Genomic DNA, 17,467 nt, shown 5'->3' with positions numbered 1-17,467 from the left:
CACGTACGAAACCACTATTGCGATTCTTTCTTTCGGAGAGTGCAGGCGACAAATGAGATTAATACCGTGTTACTCCGTACGAAAAATGGTGCACCAGATTGTCGCACTCTATAAATCTGCACACTTCTACTTCTCCACTATGGAGGCGGACTACTTTTTCGTGCGCCACCAGGTAGTTTGGAAGGCGACAAAACTGTATATTTATCTGTCACATCATATCGGATGATTATTTTTTGATCATCTTTTTGGGCTTGCAATTTTTTCTTACGATTCTGCACTAATTCCCAGATTTGAGCCCATGCATTCGACTAGAAGTTAACTCTTTCTTTCCGTAATTATTTACCACGTTCTGGTGGAATCAACATTGGTATCGTCAGTTAGGAGAGAAAGAGTTAAGCATGCGCAGTCTCAAATTGACAATCCTTTTTTTTTTTTAAAGGTTAACTTGCTAATCGTTTAGTTCCGTTAAAACAGGGGACATAAACCCAAGGTAGGTGAGATAATTAAAATTTTGCCTGCAACAATCTGCCTGCTTCAGATCTGGTAGAAGAAGGTTCATCTGTACTCCATCTGTCTCCAGAAATTCAATAAAGTTTGAAAATGTTGATTGTACTTGGATTCACGGTGCCCCCGCTGCGGGGAGGAAGAGGAAGCGTTTCCTCATATTCTGTTCGACTACCCCAGACTTGCTGATCTCCGTCTCGACAGGTCTGGGAAACCAAAAATTCTCGACCTGTATGGCGACATTTATGCACTACGCAAGACAGCAGGGTTTTTTCTGTCCAGGGCTTTTGCAAGAGATGATTTGAGCCTCTCAAGCCCTCACTCAAATGGAGTTTGATGATGATGTTGATTGTACTTGGATTGCAGTTTCACTAGTTCCAAGAAATGGCCTCCCAGTTTCACTAGTTCCAAGAAATGGCCTCCCAGTTTCACTAGTTCCAAGAAATGGCCTCGATTCTGTTCTTCCAATTCTGGTCCCTCGTTTGGAATGCCAGATTTTTGCTTTGGAGAAAATGAATGATGTCCTTCAATCTTTCTGTCAATACTGTTTCCTATTCTCAGACCAACATCAAGCTCCCTCCAAATAACCGTTGACTGAATGTGAACTCTGCAGTCTCTTGGTTTTTAATTTTCGGCAATAGCCTCAAGCACTCATCGAATCCATTCTTGGATTTATCTGCAGACGTACTTGATCTTTATGAGAAGACTAAGCAGGGGAAGCAAAATAAGGATTTTTTTGACGAGAAATACAAACTATTTCTCAAAACTTTCCCGCCTTTATGGCATTCGCCGGAAGAAACAAACCTTTGAAAGCTTCATCGTCTTTACTTTTGTTTATTCTTGATGTCTATAGACTTCTCTGAATGGACTCTCCATCTGCTGACCTGTTACATATCCTTGAGTGGCAAGCTGTATGCGAACATCCTCTGTATTATCTTCAGGCCAATCTACAACGTCTTTTGTCAATGTGGTGGGTTTGGCACAGAACAAACTAAATGACATGACGAAGGCAACTCGTAGGACGATTTCAAACTGTTTATTATACACTGCAGCCCTGCATTAACACATGGCGTAGAACCAGGCACAAACAGGAAGTGGAGACGACGTAGGTCCAGTAACATACGGACACTACAGCGACAAGAGATGCCGGTCGAATGGACAGTGCCCACGTTGGTCTGCCTTTTTATGCGCGGACACAAGGTGCCATCTAGGGGGAAGGGTCACGTGGATATCGGGGTGGCCGGTGTTTCCTGAAAAGGTGTCCACTCCACTACATCAAGAACAATTATCCTGGTTTTTTTTTTTAAATCTAAAGTGAATAGGAACTTAATTCATACTTGTGGAAAGTTTGATCCCCCCCCCCTTAACAATTTGATGCCCAGTGCTGCCCGCACCACCCACACAGGCAAACACACACTAGCCTACACACACATAAAGACAAAATAAATTGCTAAAAACAGAATCCAAGATAACAAAGAATCCTTATGAATAAGGAGTGTGTGTGTGTGTGCTAAATGCTTAGTTATTTAGGGGAACAAGCCTAATGATAATAGTACAATAACAGGATACTAATATCTTTGAAATGTTCATTTTAATATTGCTACAATGCGGGAGTTTGAAGGATTCTAAAACTGGTAAGTTGTACATTGTATATATGAATAATAACATAAAATATATCCTTCAAGTTCCTTCAACTGCTATATTTTACATTGTAAGTACAGTGACATGATCATAGACATTGACTGCAGGGCCGGCCTTAGGCATAGGCAAACTAGGCAACCACCTAGGGCTCCGATTGGCCTCGCACAGGAATCTAAACATTTTTATAGAAGACATAGCGACACTTGTCCTCAATGGTATTGTTGGAGTACACTAGCTATTCAATAAATTACGTCATTTTAGTTTTTTTTTCGCTGTTTATTTTTCTATTTCATTTGAGGCCACCAAAATCACTTCGCCTAGGGCCTCCAATTATCTAAGGCCGGCCCTGATGACAGCTTGGCCAGCAGTGGAAGGATAGAGACATTATGTCAAAATTTAAAATGCTGCTTTTTTAAAGACTTTGTAGTAAAGTGATCTGAACGCAACTTTGTGGAGCTCAAATTCACGCAATTCTCAAGCTTCTCAAGCCAACATTTTAACTACTCTGCAAGTGTAGAGCCTATGAACATGGAAGATTGTATAGTTATCTATAGTAGTCCAATTTTTTTTTCAGGTTTGTATCCACTAAGACTCAGATGACGACCTATAAAGGGGACTAATTCAGTTTATTCCACCACTTCCGTCAATTACAATTTTATTCCCTTGTTAGATATATCAAATAAAATAATCTATTACTTACTAATTGGTTACCTTTTTTAAATTGATTCATGTGGTGTCAGGTAAAAGAAATAATTGTGCAAAATTTCATCTTGATCCGAGATTGAGTGTGGGAGAAATAACGTGTACAAACTTTTTACCAGAATGACAGAGTGAGTTGATATAAGCTTTGTAAAAATATCAACTGTGTCTTACTTTAACTAAATATTAAAATCTATCCTCTCTCTCTCTCTCTCACTAGTTATTTAGTTATTTATTTTTCACCTCCAGCAGTCCCTTAGTCTGTTGGAGCTTTGCGACACAACGCATGATCTGTAGACTGTCTCTCTCCATTCCGCTGTCTTTTGCCAGTCTTAGCTTCTCTGTCATTGACTGGCTGGTACATTGCTTGATGGTGTCTTTCCATCGCCTCCTATCTTCCTTCAAAAAGTGTTACGCCTATGTGCTATCTTTGATGAACACCTACCCCGCTCCCCACCTGCACTTTTGTATTTCCCCGCGGCTACACCTTTGAATGACAGAACGATTTCTTTATTGTAAGATCTATGATACATCTAAAAACAGCAAGACATGACCCGCGGCTGTGTGTAGGTAGAGTGGCTAGTTTTGTTTCGTGCACAGGTTGACATGTTACCTCTCCAATAAAACTGTCAACTCTCTCTCTCTCTCACGCCAACACATTTCAAGGTCCTTTATTTATGATTTATAAGTTAGGCGTCTTGAACCAGGGTTTGCAGGCGACACTTCGGAACATGGCATCCAACATGACCTTTGCAGACTGGAGAGCGGCTACCAGCGAGAGTCTCATGACAACTGCCGAGAATCTCTTGGATAATCTGGAAGACATCGCTGACCTACTTACGGAGATTAACGACAAATATATCAAGGTAAGTGCTGTTTTTTTATTCGAGAGTTCATCATGATAGATGTAAAACATTTTCTTATGTTTAACTCAGTGAAACTATAGTGTAAGACATTATTTCTTTTTAAGGAGAGAGAGAGGGAGGGAGGGAGAGAGAGAAGAAAAAGAGAGAGAGCTAATTATAATTGTGTATTTAAGCCGCCACACTCCCATTATTTTGTCTGAGGGTGGGTGGAGCTGAGCTTGGTTAATTTAGGCTAATGCACTTACACACACATACGTATTAAATAAAATATAATTAAAATACTGATGCTTTTATCGCTTATTAGTAATTTCACTTTTCATTTAAAAACCATTTCGGCTACATATAAAGAATAAGCGGGGCACGAAGACCGAATAGTAAAGCGCTTGGCGTCCAAACCGAGGGATCCAGGTTCGAATCACGCTGAAGAGTGAGATAAACTTGGGGATTTTTAAGACGCACGTGAGTACTTGAGGTTACTTGACAAACTTTGGAGAGTGAAAGTGGTTGGTCGTTGTGCTGGCCACATGGCACCCTGGTTGACCGTCGGTCATAGATACACATGAGCTGCACATCATCTGGCTCCACACATCGCAAAGTTTGAAAAAACTACCTTTGCTTTTTATTTAATATAGAGTTTGGGGCGTCTTTGATTTGATTATTTGAAATACTGGGAAAACAAAATCGAATAGTCCCTAAATGGCAAGCAGCAAGCCTCGTTATGAAGTCCACAACAGAAAGTAGAGCTCTATGTGGTTAAGTTTTTCTTCTGGTGTTTTGTTTTTTCTTGTTCTTCATTGTTCTCCGACGATTGTTTCGTGTACAGAAACTTAATCCATCATTTTGTCATTTTCATGTTCGAGTCATTCTTAGGGTAAAGGGCAGAGAACCTAAGACAAAAACCTTTAAGAAGACATAGAACATGGGGAGGAAAAGGGGGGGGGGGGACGAGAAAGAAAGAAAAGTTGGGCCAGCTGGGCTGTATTCGTAAAAATGACACGACATTAAAAAGGTCAGAAAGGTCAATTGAAAGTTGAACATTTATCTCTATCCATATATTATTTATGTTCAGTAAATTTACCATTGTGATGTAATGGGTTATGTTTGACAAAAACATCTGTCTGTCTGTTTGTCTGTCACTTCCCTTTTCTACATTTTTCTTTGTAGATACACTATTCACATGCCTAGAGATCTTGTACCCCTTCCCCGGGCCCACCCGCACTTTAACCATTTGGTTTTCTTACTTTCAAATATTTATTTCTAACTCGCTCTGTTTGTGTGTGTGTTTTTATAAGGAAATATTTCCACACTATCAATCTTTTTTTTTTCAAAGTCGCTTTTGTGTAGTTTTGAATTATAGTCTGCCATTTCCAAAAAATAAAAACTCGGGCGACATAATAGATGTCAATGAACTAAGAATTCTCCCGTCCTATAGAGAGCAATCGTAATCCCAGAGATTATATAGACATATATTGGTATTGCTGTACAACCAGAGACCTAGAACTTGTGAAGTGTTTTATGTCTGTGCCGAGAACCACGAAGTGTGCGGAGAATGTTTCACTTCATTATTCGTCTGACCAATTAGAATTTCCGCACAAGTGTCTGGCTTTTATTTGCAGTTGTAATCTTGGGTTAGTAAAAGAAATATTATATTGATACCGATATGAACTAAAAATAGAACTATTATAATTAACAGACTTAGATCTATATGTGGAGCCGAGATGTAGAGGTTGGGAATTCGGCAGTATTACCAGAAATCGTTTGAGGAACCGAAACTAAAATATGCGCAGTAGAGGCTTAGAAATATTTTAAAATTTCTGATAAATTATTTTTGTAGATTAGTTGAGAAGATATTGGCGACTTATAGGCGTCAACAACAGCAGCCGGGGACGTAACTCTGCGTGTGACAACTTCGGAAACGTTTGTTAAGAAAGAAGAGTGTACAAGGGGAAATAAAAACTTTTGTTTTTTCAATATTTAGTCAAGAATTATGTTCAAACGCTGTAATTTTAAGTTTTGACCATTGAATAACAATAAACAGGAGTCGCTGGATAGCAGAATCTCTTTATCATAATTAATCTGATCCACTATTAATATATATGGAACAGAGTCGCAGCTTCGATTTCTGGTAGAAAATGAATTAAGTTTAGGCCTACCTAAATTCACCAAGTATTAAATTGATAACCGGAAGCAGCTATGTAAAGTGCAAAGGCGTCAAGGTTGTGAAAGTATCTAACAATGAGTAAAGAAATCAAATGAAAGTAAAGAAATCAAGTAAAAGTATCAAATGAAAGTAAAGAAAAAAAATGAATGAAAGTAAAAATCCAAATGAAAGTAAAAGTATCGATTGAAAGTAAACAAGATTACAAAGACAGTTTGTGTGGAAACACAAACTCAAAATAGACCCCCGAAATAGTCCGCTCAGGCAGGTAAAAAGGCAGGTTTCAATATTTTCAGAAAGAATATCAGAAACTATGAACTACAAACTATCAACAACTACTGCCTTATCTCCGTCGATACAAAAAGAAGAGGCGTGCTCGTGTCTACAGTCTTGCCGGTACTGTTGTAAAGTAATTGTAGGTTCGACTAACAGCTTGATACCACAGGCTACGGGGATTATTGAATGCTATTAATACAAAATGTGTATTCAATGAAGATCTAGCCCAATGTGATCCTGGCCTAACTTTTGTTATTGAATGATTATCTAACTAATCTGCAGATTTGGGCCAATCTGTAATTTAAAAAACTCTACGATGAATTTTTGTCCTTCAAGACATAAAAACAGAGAAACAAACCAATGTCTTCTGCAGATCACGTGGTGAGATTTACATTATGTGCATAAGAGAGGATACTATTTATTAATTGCTGCTTTAAAGTTATTCCTCTTATAGGCCTTTTTCTCTTTAGGAAAAACATTTTTAAAATAAAATATTGGTAGTTAGTATGACAGAAATTAACTAATTTAGTAATACGATTTAAAATTTTAAAAAATTTTGACAGAACAGAAAATCTGAAACCGTTTGCATAAAAGTTTTAAAAATCTGCCAACTGTTGCCCTTCCTTACTAAATAGTCTGCCGTGTTGTTGTTGTTGTTTTTTACTATTAATAGTGAATAGTAAAAAAAATGGTGTACTTTTATGAAAAAACTGCTTAGGCCTACATAGTTGATTTTAAAAATTAAATTTTTCGCTTAAAAAAAAGTAGCCGTTGCATCAGAGCTTTGAATGATTTCTTCTTCTTCTTCTAGCCAGCTTTATTGCTGCTGAGCTGTGAGCTCTTTTGCAGACTGTGCCAAGGAAAAAAAGTGTGCTGTTTTCTTCAGTTGTTCAGCACTGCCGTAAAGGGTGTTGGTTATGTTGGGCTGTAGTGGAAGTAGGGTCTGCCTAAGGTGTATTAGGAAGGGGCATTCAAAGAGGATGTGGTTTACGGTTTCATAAGGGTGGGCGCAGTGTCTGCAAAGGGGGAGTTGAGTGGAGTTTATTTTGTTCAGATGTTGAAAATATCACGATGTCGGATTGTCAAAATCTTTTCTGGTTGACGAGAGCTGAACGGATAACTTTCTAAAAACTGAACATAACCTTCCATGATAGCACAAAGTATATTTATAATCATTAACCCAATTTTAAGGGGGAATAATGATATTCCTTTCAATTACATGCTCGTTATTCTCCAGATCATGCTCAGAGTGGCCGCCCATGTAAACTCCACGTTAAAAATAATTTGTTAGGTCTGCTAAAAAAAAACAACGGGTAATTGAAATAGTACTTAAGAGATTACACGAGTCTGTGACAGTAATGCTGGCTATGTTGTGTGTGTGTGTGTGTGTGTGTTGAAATGCCTAAAAAGTAATTTTAACATGTGTTAATTTTTCTTGCACATGGGCTGCGTCTTCAATATTCGTTATTTTATGTTAGCTGTGTAGATATCGAAGTGGCGTCACTTTGAGTGGCAGCGAGGGGTAAGGACCGCACCTGTTGGAGTTACAATCTGTGAGCCGCGGACCAGAATGCCAGTGTTCCACAGCCAAGGAAAACACAAAAGATTTTTTTTTACTCTGCTGTAATATTTTACGTCATCTCCCCCATCTATGGAGAGAGAGAGAGAGAGAAAGAGAGAGAGAGAGAAAGAGAAAGAGAGACCTATAGATCTATAAAATTCCAATGATAGTCCTATAGATGCGAGATCTTATCAAAGTTACATCAGTAGTTCTTTAAATTTTTTAAATATGTTTTTGGTCACTTTTTGACCGGTTCACCTAGATTTAGCCGCTAGAAAATTTAAACAATCTTCAGTTCATCTATATAAGACCCGACAAGGGCTGATCATGTTCATTTCCTGTAGGCCTAATTAATCCTGTTCTTATTAACTGCAAGATATCGCCATTGAGTGATTTCCATTCCTTTATTAAATATGTTTGTGGGTTTTTTTCCTACTCCACTGTTGACAAGAACTAATCTACGAAACATCTTTTCAGACATATTCAAATACTTACAACAGCAAACAGTATATAGTCCCTGTGTAATTCCTCCTGCAGCATGTAGCTCTTCGTGGGTGAAAACGGCTTCTACAATTTTCCTAGAAAATTGGCAGTTTATGTATATTGTAGGGGAAAATTACTACCTAATAGGCAAATCACGAAAACTCTGGTTTGATCTGTACAATTTTTTCAAATTATACTCATCTTAAGCTTACTTTTTTTTTACGTCTCTGCAGGAGATATCTAGCTCGACTCCAATGTTTCTTTGTATACAGCAAAGAGTTAAATAAATAAACAGACGTACATTTTGAGAACCGTCTAATGGAGACGTGACGTTCTGTCCCACATAAAGTAAAAAGTAAAGTTCCCCTTTCAGACCTTGCCAAATCATTAGTAGATTGTAAATAGAAGAACTTGATTGTGTAAAGCTCTTTGGAAAGAAAGGCTTGTCTTCGAGTCCGAAGATTAGTGAGGAATGCAGTATTTCCCGTGGCTGCGCAGTCCCAGCTGTGACCTACATATTTTGCCACATTCAGAGCAAGCATTAACCATTGTCCGCAGGTGGTCGATTTAGATTTCCTTTTCGCCAGTATGCGTCTGTCCTCGGCAGCGGATTTTCTTTTGGTCTCAAATGTATATCCCGCGGCCTTTGTGAGTGACCTCCAGCTGTCTCGTTCTGAGGACACATGCAACCAGGTGCTCTCTTCTATGTCAGCTAAAGCTATTTGGTGGCTAAGCTGGTCTTTGGAGCGTTTCCTCTGTTACGTCGACCACCTTTTAGCTCACCAAAAAAGACTGCCGCCAAAGGCAGTTCGTATCCCGTATTATCCCATGCCCTGCCCAGCGTAACTGTCGGACCATAAGAAGTCCCTCTATACTGTCCATACCGGCGTTCGCAAGGACATCTCTGTTTGTAGTGCGGTCTTGCCAACACAGATTATCAGAACAACAATACTATCGAATACATGAACTAGGCCTACGTATAACACAATATAGTTTATTTTGTTTGTTGTTGTTTTTTTCGGCCAAAAATCCAAAATCCATTACTTAAGTATTTCTACGCCTATTTGTATAAGCTAGAAGTCTAGATTGTAATCTTCATGAGTATTTTCTACGCACTTAAAAACAAAATCTGATCTTTCTAATTTGATACTGAAAACAGTTTTCTTGTAAATATATTTTCTACATGACAATACAAAACAGATTCGTTAAATCCTCCGTCTAAACCAGTAGGCTATATCTTTAACAGGATATGTACTGATCAAGATAGCATCTTTCTTTACCTTTGATTGCATAACACACAAATATGTTGAGTCTATTAATAGCCTGCTTAAGGAAGAAAAAGATGGCTGGGGTACAAGGCTTTAACTAGGACGATTTGTAAACAGCAAAGATCTTAATATCTGAGGAGGAAATCTCTTCCTCTTAATGTTCAAGGGGAAGCAAATCAAGCATGAAAGAGAGATAACTGAGTGTTGTATGCTATGATGTTGTTTTGCTGCTTCTTTTGTCTATTTTTTCCACCAAAGACGTGATCTTATCAGCATTCAAAGAATGCCTACTGAACTTAACATAGCAATGTTAAGATGGTGATCGCTTAAAAGTTAATATCCTTTATTTAATGATATACTCACGGTTTACCTGTAGCAACTAAAAGATATTATATGTGGAAAGCAGAACATGATTTGTATGAATAGGCCTACTAGTCTAGACCTACAAAGGTAGAGGTTATCAACCTTTTGAGACTCAGTGATTTCTTCTACATATCGTGTTCCTGTCTAGGACTAGAAATCCATATGTCTAGTATCATTGAACACGTTTGTACTCAATTGAAGCCTCGATATGACGAAAAGTTTGTAGTAGTATTTGTAGCAGTATTTGTAGTAGTATTTGTAGTAGTATTTGTAGTAGTGTTTGTAGTAGTATTTGTAGTAGTATTTGTAGTAGTGTTTGTAGTAGTATTTGTAGTAGTGTTTGTAGTAGTATTTGTAGTTAGTATTTGTAGTAGTATTTGTAGTAGTATTTGTAGTAGTATTTGTAGCACACTGTGAAAATGTTTCAGAAGCACTGTGTCGAATGTGTGTTTCTGCCTATTTATATAAATTATAGGTGTGTTTTGTGCATATTTATATAAATTATAGGTGTGTTTTGTGCATATTTATATAAATTATAGATGTGTTTGTGCATACTTATATAAATTATAGGTGTGTTTGTGCATATTTATATAAATTATAGGTGTGTTTGTGCATGCTAAAATATGGGGGACAGTGCATTGTTAACAGAATGACTGATCTCTTAAATCTCTGTTGGCGAACTTCAAAAGTCCCAGAGGACTGGCAAAAGGGAGTGATTGTAAAGCTTCCAAAAAAGGGCAACTTGGCAGACTGTAACAACTGGAGGGGCATTACTCTCCTCTCTGTCCCAGGCAAAGTTTTCAGCACTGTTTTGTTGAGACGGCTTCAACAGTCTGTAGATGAAAGGCTCAGAGAAGAACAAGCAGGTTTCCGAAGAGGCAGATCATGTACAGAGCAGATTTTCGTTTTACGAAATATCATAGAACAAAGTTTTGAGTACCAACAACGGCTAACGATCAGTTTCGTGGACTTCAAAAAAGCGTTTGATAGTGTCCACCGAGAATCACTATGGAAAATAGTTAGAGAATACGGTATACCAGAAAAATTCGTCCAGATCCTACGACACCTTTACAGTCAGTCTAGTTGCTGCATTAAAACAGAAGAGGGAACAACAGAGTTTTTTACAATCGAGACAGGTGTGAGACAGGGGTGCATCTTATCTCCCTTCCTTTTCCTCCTAGCCATCGACTACATAATGAGGAGAGCAATGAACCAGACTGCCTTTGGTATTCCATGGCATGAACAACTCCGATTGACGGACTTGGACTTTGCTGATGATGTTGCACTACTCGGGGCTACAAATAAATGCATTCAAGAAATGACAGAGAGCCTAGACAGAGAGGCACCCAAAATTGGCCTCCGCATAAACTTGGATAAGACTAAAATTATGCGAGTGGGATATAAGGCAAAGGGTGTCCCCGTCAGACTTGGCGAGTCAAAGCTTGAAGAGCTGGACAAGTTCACGTACCTTGGCAGCATCATAACAAATGATGGAGATGCTTACCATGATGTAGCGTGCCGAATAGGAAAGGCAGGGAGCATTTTCCAAAGGCTGCAGCCTATTTGGACTAGCCAAGCCATTGGACTCGAGACAAAAATACACCTTCTCAACACAATCGTCATTCCAACTGCTACATATGCATGTGAGACGTGGAAGTCATCTGTCAAAATTGAGAAAAGACTAAATGTGGCTCAACAGAGATGGCTGAGACGGATTTTGGGAGTCAGTTACACAGACCGGATCTCAAACAAGGAAATCCTTTGCCGAACTGGGAGTCGAACACTTAGTGAGGTTGTGACTGAGCGTCGCATGAGGTTTGCGGGACATGTTCTACGTCAAAATGAATTACGCACACCAAGAGTTGCGATAACATGGAAGCCAAAACGAGGAAAGCGCAAACAGGGACGTCCTCGTATTACCTGGCGACACACCTTCATGGAGGACCTCAGAACAGTGGACACCAGATGGGAAGAGGCTTCAGACATTGCCAGTGACAGATCATTATGGAGACAGCTTGCCGCCCAATGCGCCGAACGGCGCGGGAGGACCTAAGTAAGTCTAAGTCTAAGTTGTGCATATTTATATAAATTATAGGTGTGTTTGTGCATATTTATATAAATTATTGGTGTGTTTGTGCATATTTATATAAATTATTGGTGTGTTTGTGCATATTTATATAAATTATAGGTGTGTTTGTGCATATTTATATAAATAATAGGTGTGTTTTGTGCATATTTATATAAATAATAGGTGTGTTTGTGCATATTTATATAAATTATAGGTGTGTTTGTGCATATTTATATAAATTATAGGTGTGTTTGTGCATATTTATATAAATATTAGGTGTGTTTGTGCATATTTATATAAATAATAGGTGTGTTTGTGCATATTTATATAAATTATAGGTGTGTTTGTGCATATTTATATAAATTATTGGTGTGTTTGTGCATATTTATATAAATTATTGGTGTGTTTGTGCATATTTATATAAATTATAGGTGTGTTTGTGCATATTTATATAAATAATAGGTGTGTTTGTGCATATTTATATAAATTATAGGTGTGTTTGTGCATATTTATATAAATTATAGGTGTGTTTGTGCATATTTATATAAATTATAGGTGTGTTTGTGCATATTTATATAAATTATAGGTGTGTTTGTGTGTGGAAGGGCAAGTAGAAGTCTTAAGTGTTTTAATTGCTGCGTAACAATCATTATTAGGACGAGCTCATTGCGCGCCTTTTGTCTGAAAGCATTAATGCAACATCATTCTGATTTAGATTGTTTGTCTCATTAGTCGAGTCCATCTTTCAACCAGAGACTGCAAGTTTTAACGTAGTATGCTACTTCTCGACCACATCGTTTAGCGCGATATAAAACACTGCCGGCTACATAGTTCTTCTTCTTGTCGTTCCCTCAGCATGTTGGCGATGTGGTGGATGACGAGAGAGATCAGATCATACAAAAGTTTCACGAAGGCGTCGACTCGGCCAGAAACATCGTGGGTGTCTTAAAGAGAGAAAAATGGCGGCTAAGTAAGCGGGAGATGAGTGTTGAAATGAGGATGGGGGAACTAGAAGACTATAAGCTCCACCTCAAGAATGATATGGTAAGTAGGTCAACGTTGAGTACAGGAGTCATGAAAATATGTTTTGTAAAGATAAAACTAGAACAGCTTGGACGTATCCCTTGAATCAGAGGTAATAAATAACTAGACTAGATCATTCTACAAACTAGACTTCATTTCAGTATTGTGGTGCCTTTGTGAGTTAGGACTAACAATAGAAGTAATAGTAACAGCACAATAGCAGATTACTTTTCAAGATATTATAGATACGATAACCTTTCAATATGTTTTAGGACCGACTACCTTTCAAGATGTTTTAGGACGTCCGATTCTATTGAATGGTAATTGACCCTGAAATTAAACGTGTGTGGCTAATGCAAGGACCAATAGAATTTAATTTTACCATTTTCCAATCAGTCCAGACTTCAAACTTTTAAAACAAATTAAATCCCAGGAAGTTTATCGGATCCTCAGAGGCCAAACTCTTTCCAGATCTGTCATGACACCCTGCTATACCCTGTGTCCAAGAAACAAAACTTTTATTTACTTAGATTTACTTAGACTTAGGTCCTCCCGCGCCGTTCAGCGCATTGGGCGGAAAGCTGTCTCCATAAAGATCTGTCATTTGCATATCTGAAGCCTCCTCCCACCTGGTGTCCACTGTTCTGAGGTCCTCCATGAAGGTGTGTCGTCAAGTAATACGAGGACGTCCCTGTTTGCGATTTCCTCGTATTGGCTTCCATGTTATCGCAACTCTTGGTGTGCGTAATTCATTTTGTCGTTGAACATGTCCCGCAAACCTCATGCGACGCTCTGTCACAACCTCACTAAGTGTTCGACTCCCAGTTCGGCATAGGATTTCCTTGTTTGAGACCCGATCTGTGTAACTGACTCCCTATCAGCCCAATTTATGTTTCAAACAATTTTGTTCCTGGTGCTTTGTTTTAAGGTTTAGAAATTTGACAAAGTTAAAAGTTGTTTGTTTTTCAACTATTCCCTGCCCAGTCTTCGCTAAATGAAACTGTTGATGCATTAAGTATGCGAATAGTTCAACTAGAGAACCAACTGGTCGAAGCCCAAGAACTTACGGAGACGCTGGAATGGGAAAAGGCAGACTTCAAGAGACTTTACGAAGAAACAACCAACAAATTGTCGGGTAAGTATTCTAAAGACAACCTGTACTTCGTAGGCCTACAAAATATGTTCACATGATGGTGGTATCATTGAGTTGTTATTGTATGTTGGATAATGAAATGTTTAATTTTGTAACTATAGACTGATAAGATGTGTTTTCTTATGTGATCCTTCGTAAGTTATTCGTTTTGTTTCACCACAGACTATATGACCAAATTTCCAGCCAGTAGTAAAATAGAAACTAACTCGCCGGGATACTTGGCAAGTGAAAACAAAACACTCAGACAACAGTTGTCTGACCTAACAGAAGAGAACAAACACCTGAAGGTAACAGCATTCAATCTACTTGTTAGTCCATTAGTTATTGACCAAGGTCATTGCTGACCATGAAACAATTTTTTTTTAATATCGGGTCTCTTTGGTCAAATGATAGAGCACCTAGTTATACAGATGACTGTCCTGGTGCAGCTCTAAATCTTTACCAAGGAATTAAGAAGAACGTTCTGGTCTCGATTTGTACTGGGTTTTTTGTTTTTAATTTTATTTTGAGAAAAAAAAAGTTAATTAAACACTGTTTAAGTTGAAAATAATTGTTTACATCGAATATTTAGCCTGTTCAGATACTGGAATTACTTCATTAACAGGTACAGTAGCCTATCAGTTGTTTTGGACTTCAAATATATCATGTTTTTATGAAAATATACTTTTTAAAACTTTACCTATTTTAGAGTTTTTCTAGAGTTTTACGTACATCTTACTTTGACGTGTGTTAATTTTGTAATCTAATATTTTTTTAAAGAAGTTTTTTTTTACTTAAGTGAACTATCAGGGAGAGAGAACAGAGAGTAGCATAAAGCAGCTATTGCATAAAGTTTATTTTTAGATTGAATATTTGCAGCGCAAGATCGTGGCTGTATGTTGTCGACAAGTAAGGGCATGTTTTTTAAAAAGATGACGGTTTTTCCCGAAAACTTTAAAAATAGTTTGGATGATGGTAGAAGGGGCAAGAGGTAGTATTTAAAGACTTTTGTATATTTAGTTTCGAGAGAGATCTGCGACTAGAGTAAAGAATTTAAATTAAATAGTATATTTATGTAGTGTGTATATTATTAAAGTGATTTCTAGTTCCAGAATTAAAGCTTTATATTTATATAAAGAAGATTTCAGTTTTGAGTTTATACTTTGAAGTAGTATCTCCGGCATCAGGATATTGTTGGAGAACTCTGAACTTGTCTACTAGAGAACACCATTCAAAATGAGACTATCAGAAACACATTGTATGATTCACGCAATCTCATTGTAACATCAACCAACGTAGTGGGCCTATAAATGAGCGAAATTAGCAGTTTGTCTCTACCAGACTTTCTTCTACAGCCGAACCCAAGATATTGGGGTGGGAGTTTATGATATATTAGTAAAAGTCCCAACAAAAACAAGGACTGTCCATCTAACCAACAAAAAAAAGGTGGGGGGGGGGGGGGGGGGGAAATTACCAGCTTATATTATACTATGTGGATTGTAATAATACTAAAACAAATGTTATTCTAACCTAACGGTATTCAAGTCTCCCTATGAAGCATGGCCTATATAAATACAGTACAACTAAATCTTCCAGGAGCTTGTGCGAATGAAAGACAGTTATTCAAGTGAGCCAATCCATGACGACCACGTTGCCAGACTCACAAGAGACTTTCTCAGAGAGCTCTCCAATTTAGATGATAACGTCTCTCCAGAGAACGGAACTGAAGGTTAAAAGCATTTGGCCATAAATACTGTTGTCCATCATATTTATTTATTGACCTGTTTTGTTTTATAATGACACTGTTGGAAATAAATTCTATAATGACGATCTGCTTAAATGTTTTAAAAAGCAAATTGGAATTGTTTTATATTTCATGTGTATATTTCATTTTTATTAAAGTTTATTATATAGAAAATATACAATGTAAATGAACACAGCTGATTGCCCCCACTCAATGACCAGTCAATACACAAACGCATCAAAGTGTTTCCACATTTTGTTTTAATTAACTACTTCCAAGGGGGGTAATTAGTCTAAAGTGGAGATCATTTCACTTTATAAATTAAAAAGAGAAAAATGCTGAGCATACATTACATTATTTTTGAAAAGAGGGTCTGAAAATGTGAAACAAAATATTTGAAATATTCAAGAAAACCCAAGAGGTTCTTATACAACCTTTATGTGCATTATTCAATGCTGATGAATCTAATCAAACAGAAGGAAGGCAAAACACATTAGATATCATAAACAAAATAAAGCTTTCATTTCCTAGGGTTGTTCTAGTTACAACTTGTGAGTTTGTTTTTCAATCTCAGATTTATTGTCAACAGTAAGATCTGACACTGTTTAAGATCACACTTTGTAGGGATGTAGACATTGCATGACTTCTGACCTTACCGAGTGACACCCCCCCCCCCAAAGCACTATACAGGTTCAAATAAATAAATAATAATACAATCATTTTTGCCAAACAGTATTCTGACAATACTGTTGAACAAATAAAAATAACAACAATGAGTTTATTTATATCACAATATTTTGGTGAGTTAAATAAGGTTAACAAAAAAAAAAAAAAGGAAGTTTGTACACCAGAAAGTTTTGTACAAAAAGTTCTGCATCACAGCATTATGTACACAAACTCTTCATTCAGTCTGATTCATGTCTAGCAAATGTAAGAAAATATGGCAGCTCAATAATCCCTTTGAGTTCATTCAGTCTGATTCATGTCTAGCCTACTTTTGACTTGAAGCCCCCATGTATGAAAATATGGGTGCTCAATAAATCTTTGAGTTCATTCAGTCTGATTCATGTCTAGCCTACTTTTGACTTGAAGCCCCCATGTATGAAAATATGGGTGCTCAATAAACCTTTGAGTGAATGAAGAGCTGACATAACATTGCATTCTTTCCTCAGTGAAGCCTTAACAGTTTCACATTTTTGACTTTTTTTATCTATATATTTTTATGAAGAAACTATCTCCTTGACTTATTATCTGAACTAACAGTTCAAATCTATACACACAAATGCATATCAAATATGAATGTATTGAACTAGGAATCATAGTGAAAAAAATCTGAGCATTTTGAGTTTCAGACTAATAAAAATGCAAACTAAGAAAAGATACTTGCAATAATGACCTTCATAGCTATGTATTTACAAACAAATTATAGTTAGAATATTGATAGAATAAGCAATAGGAAAAACTATTTAAAACATTTATGGGTTTTTTTTAAAAACCAAACAAAAAAACTTATGATCTCTAAGTTCATTAACAAACTAATAGCACAGCCATGATGTGGCATTAAAAGAAATGGCAATTAAAATCTATTTCAAGCATCCCTGGTACTTTTTTTTCATTGTATAGAAAGCCATTCAACCAGATGTGTTAGTTTCTAATTCAAGAATTATAGATTGTGATAAGA

At 37.2% G+C, this 17,467-nt stretch overlaps 1 protein-coding gene across 2 annotated transcripts; it reads left to right on the top strand.

Moving 5' to 3' along the window:
- Nucleotides 1–1,990: 1,990 nt before the first annotated feature.
- LOC106057953 (uncharacterized) lies at nucleotides 1,991–15,870 on the top strand. 2 transcript variants are annotated; one of them, XM_056024984.1, is made up of 6 exons: nucleotides 1,991–2,138; nucleotides 3,534–3,710; nucleotides 12,743–12,931; nucleotides 13,895–14,045; nucleotides 14,226–14,350; nucleotides 15,639–15,870. In XM_056024984.1, exons 2-6 carry the CDS (start codon nucleotides 3,576–3,578, stop codon nucleotides 15,774–15,776), a joined length of 738 nt encoding a protein of 245 aa, XP_055880959.1. In that variant the 5' UTR covers nucleotides 1,991–2,138; nucleotides 3,534–3,575; the 3' UTR covers nucleotides 15,777–15,870. The 2 variants fall into 2 exon arrangements, with proteins under 2 accessions (XP_055880959.1, XP_013070765.2); XM_013215311.2 differs by lacking the exon at nucleotides 1,991–2,138 and having other exon boundaries at nucleotides 3,395–3,710.
- Nucleotides 15,871–17,467: the final 1,597 nt, after the last annotated feature.

The sequence above is a fragment of the Biomphalaria glabrata genome, chromosome 3, assembly GCF_947242115.1.
Source record: "Biomphalaria glabrata chromosome 3, xgBioGlab47.1, whole genome shotgun sequence".
Classification (NCBI taxonomy): Eukaryota; Metazoa; Mollusca; class Gastropoda; family Planorbidae; genus Biomphalaria; species Biomphalaria glabrata.
This window is presented reverse-complemented; position numbering and strand designations above follow the sequence as displayed.

Excerpts from the sequence above, each read along its gene's own strand:
- LOC106057953 (XM_013215311.2), top strand. The coding sequence starts at position 3,522 with ATGATTTATAAGTTAGGCGTCTTGAACCAGGGTTTGCAGGCGACACTT. Across the intron at positions 3,711-12,742 it reads TTAACGACAAATATATCAAG|CATGTTGGCGATGTGGTGGA; the intron begins GTAAGTGCTGTT and ends TCGTTCCCTCAG. Across the intron at positions 14,351-15,638 it reads AAGAGAACAAACACCTGAAG|GAGCTTGTGCGAATGAAAGA; the intron begins GTAACAGCATTC and ends TAAATCTTCCAG.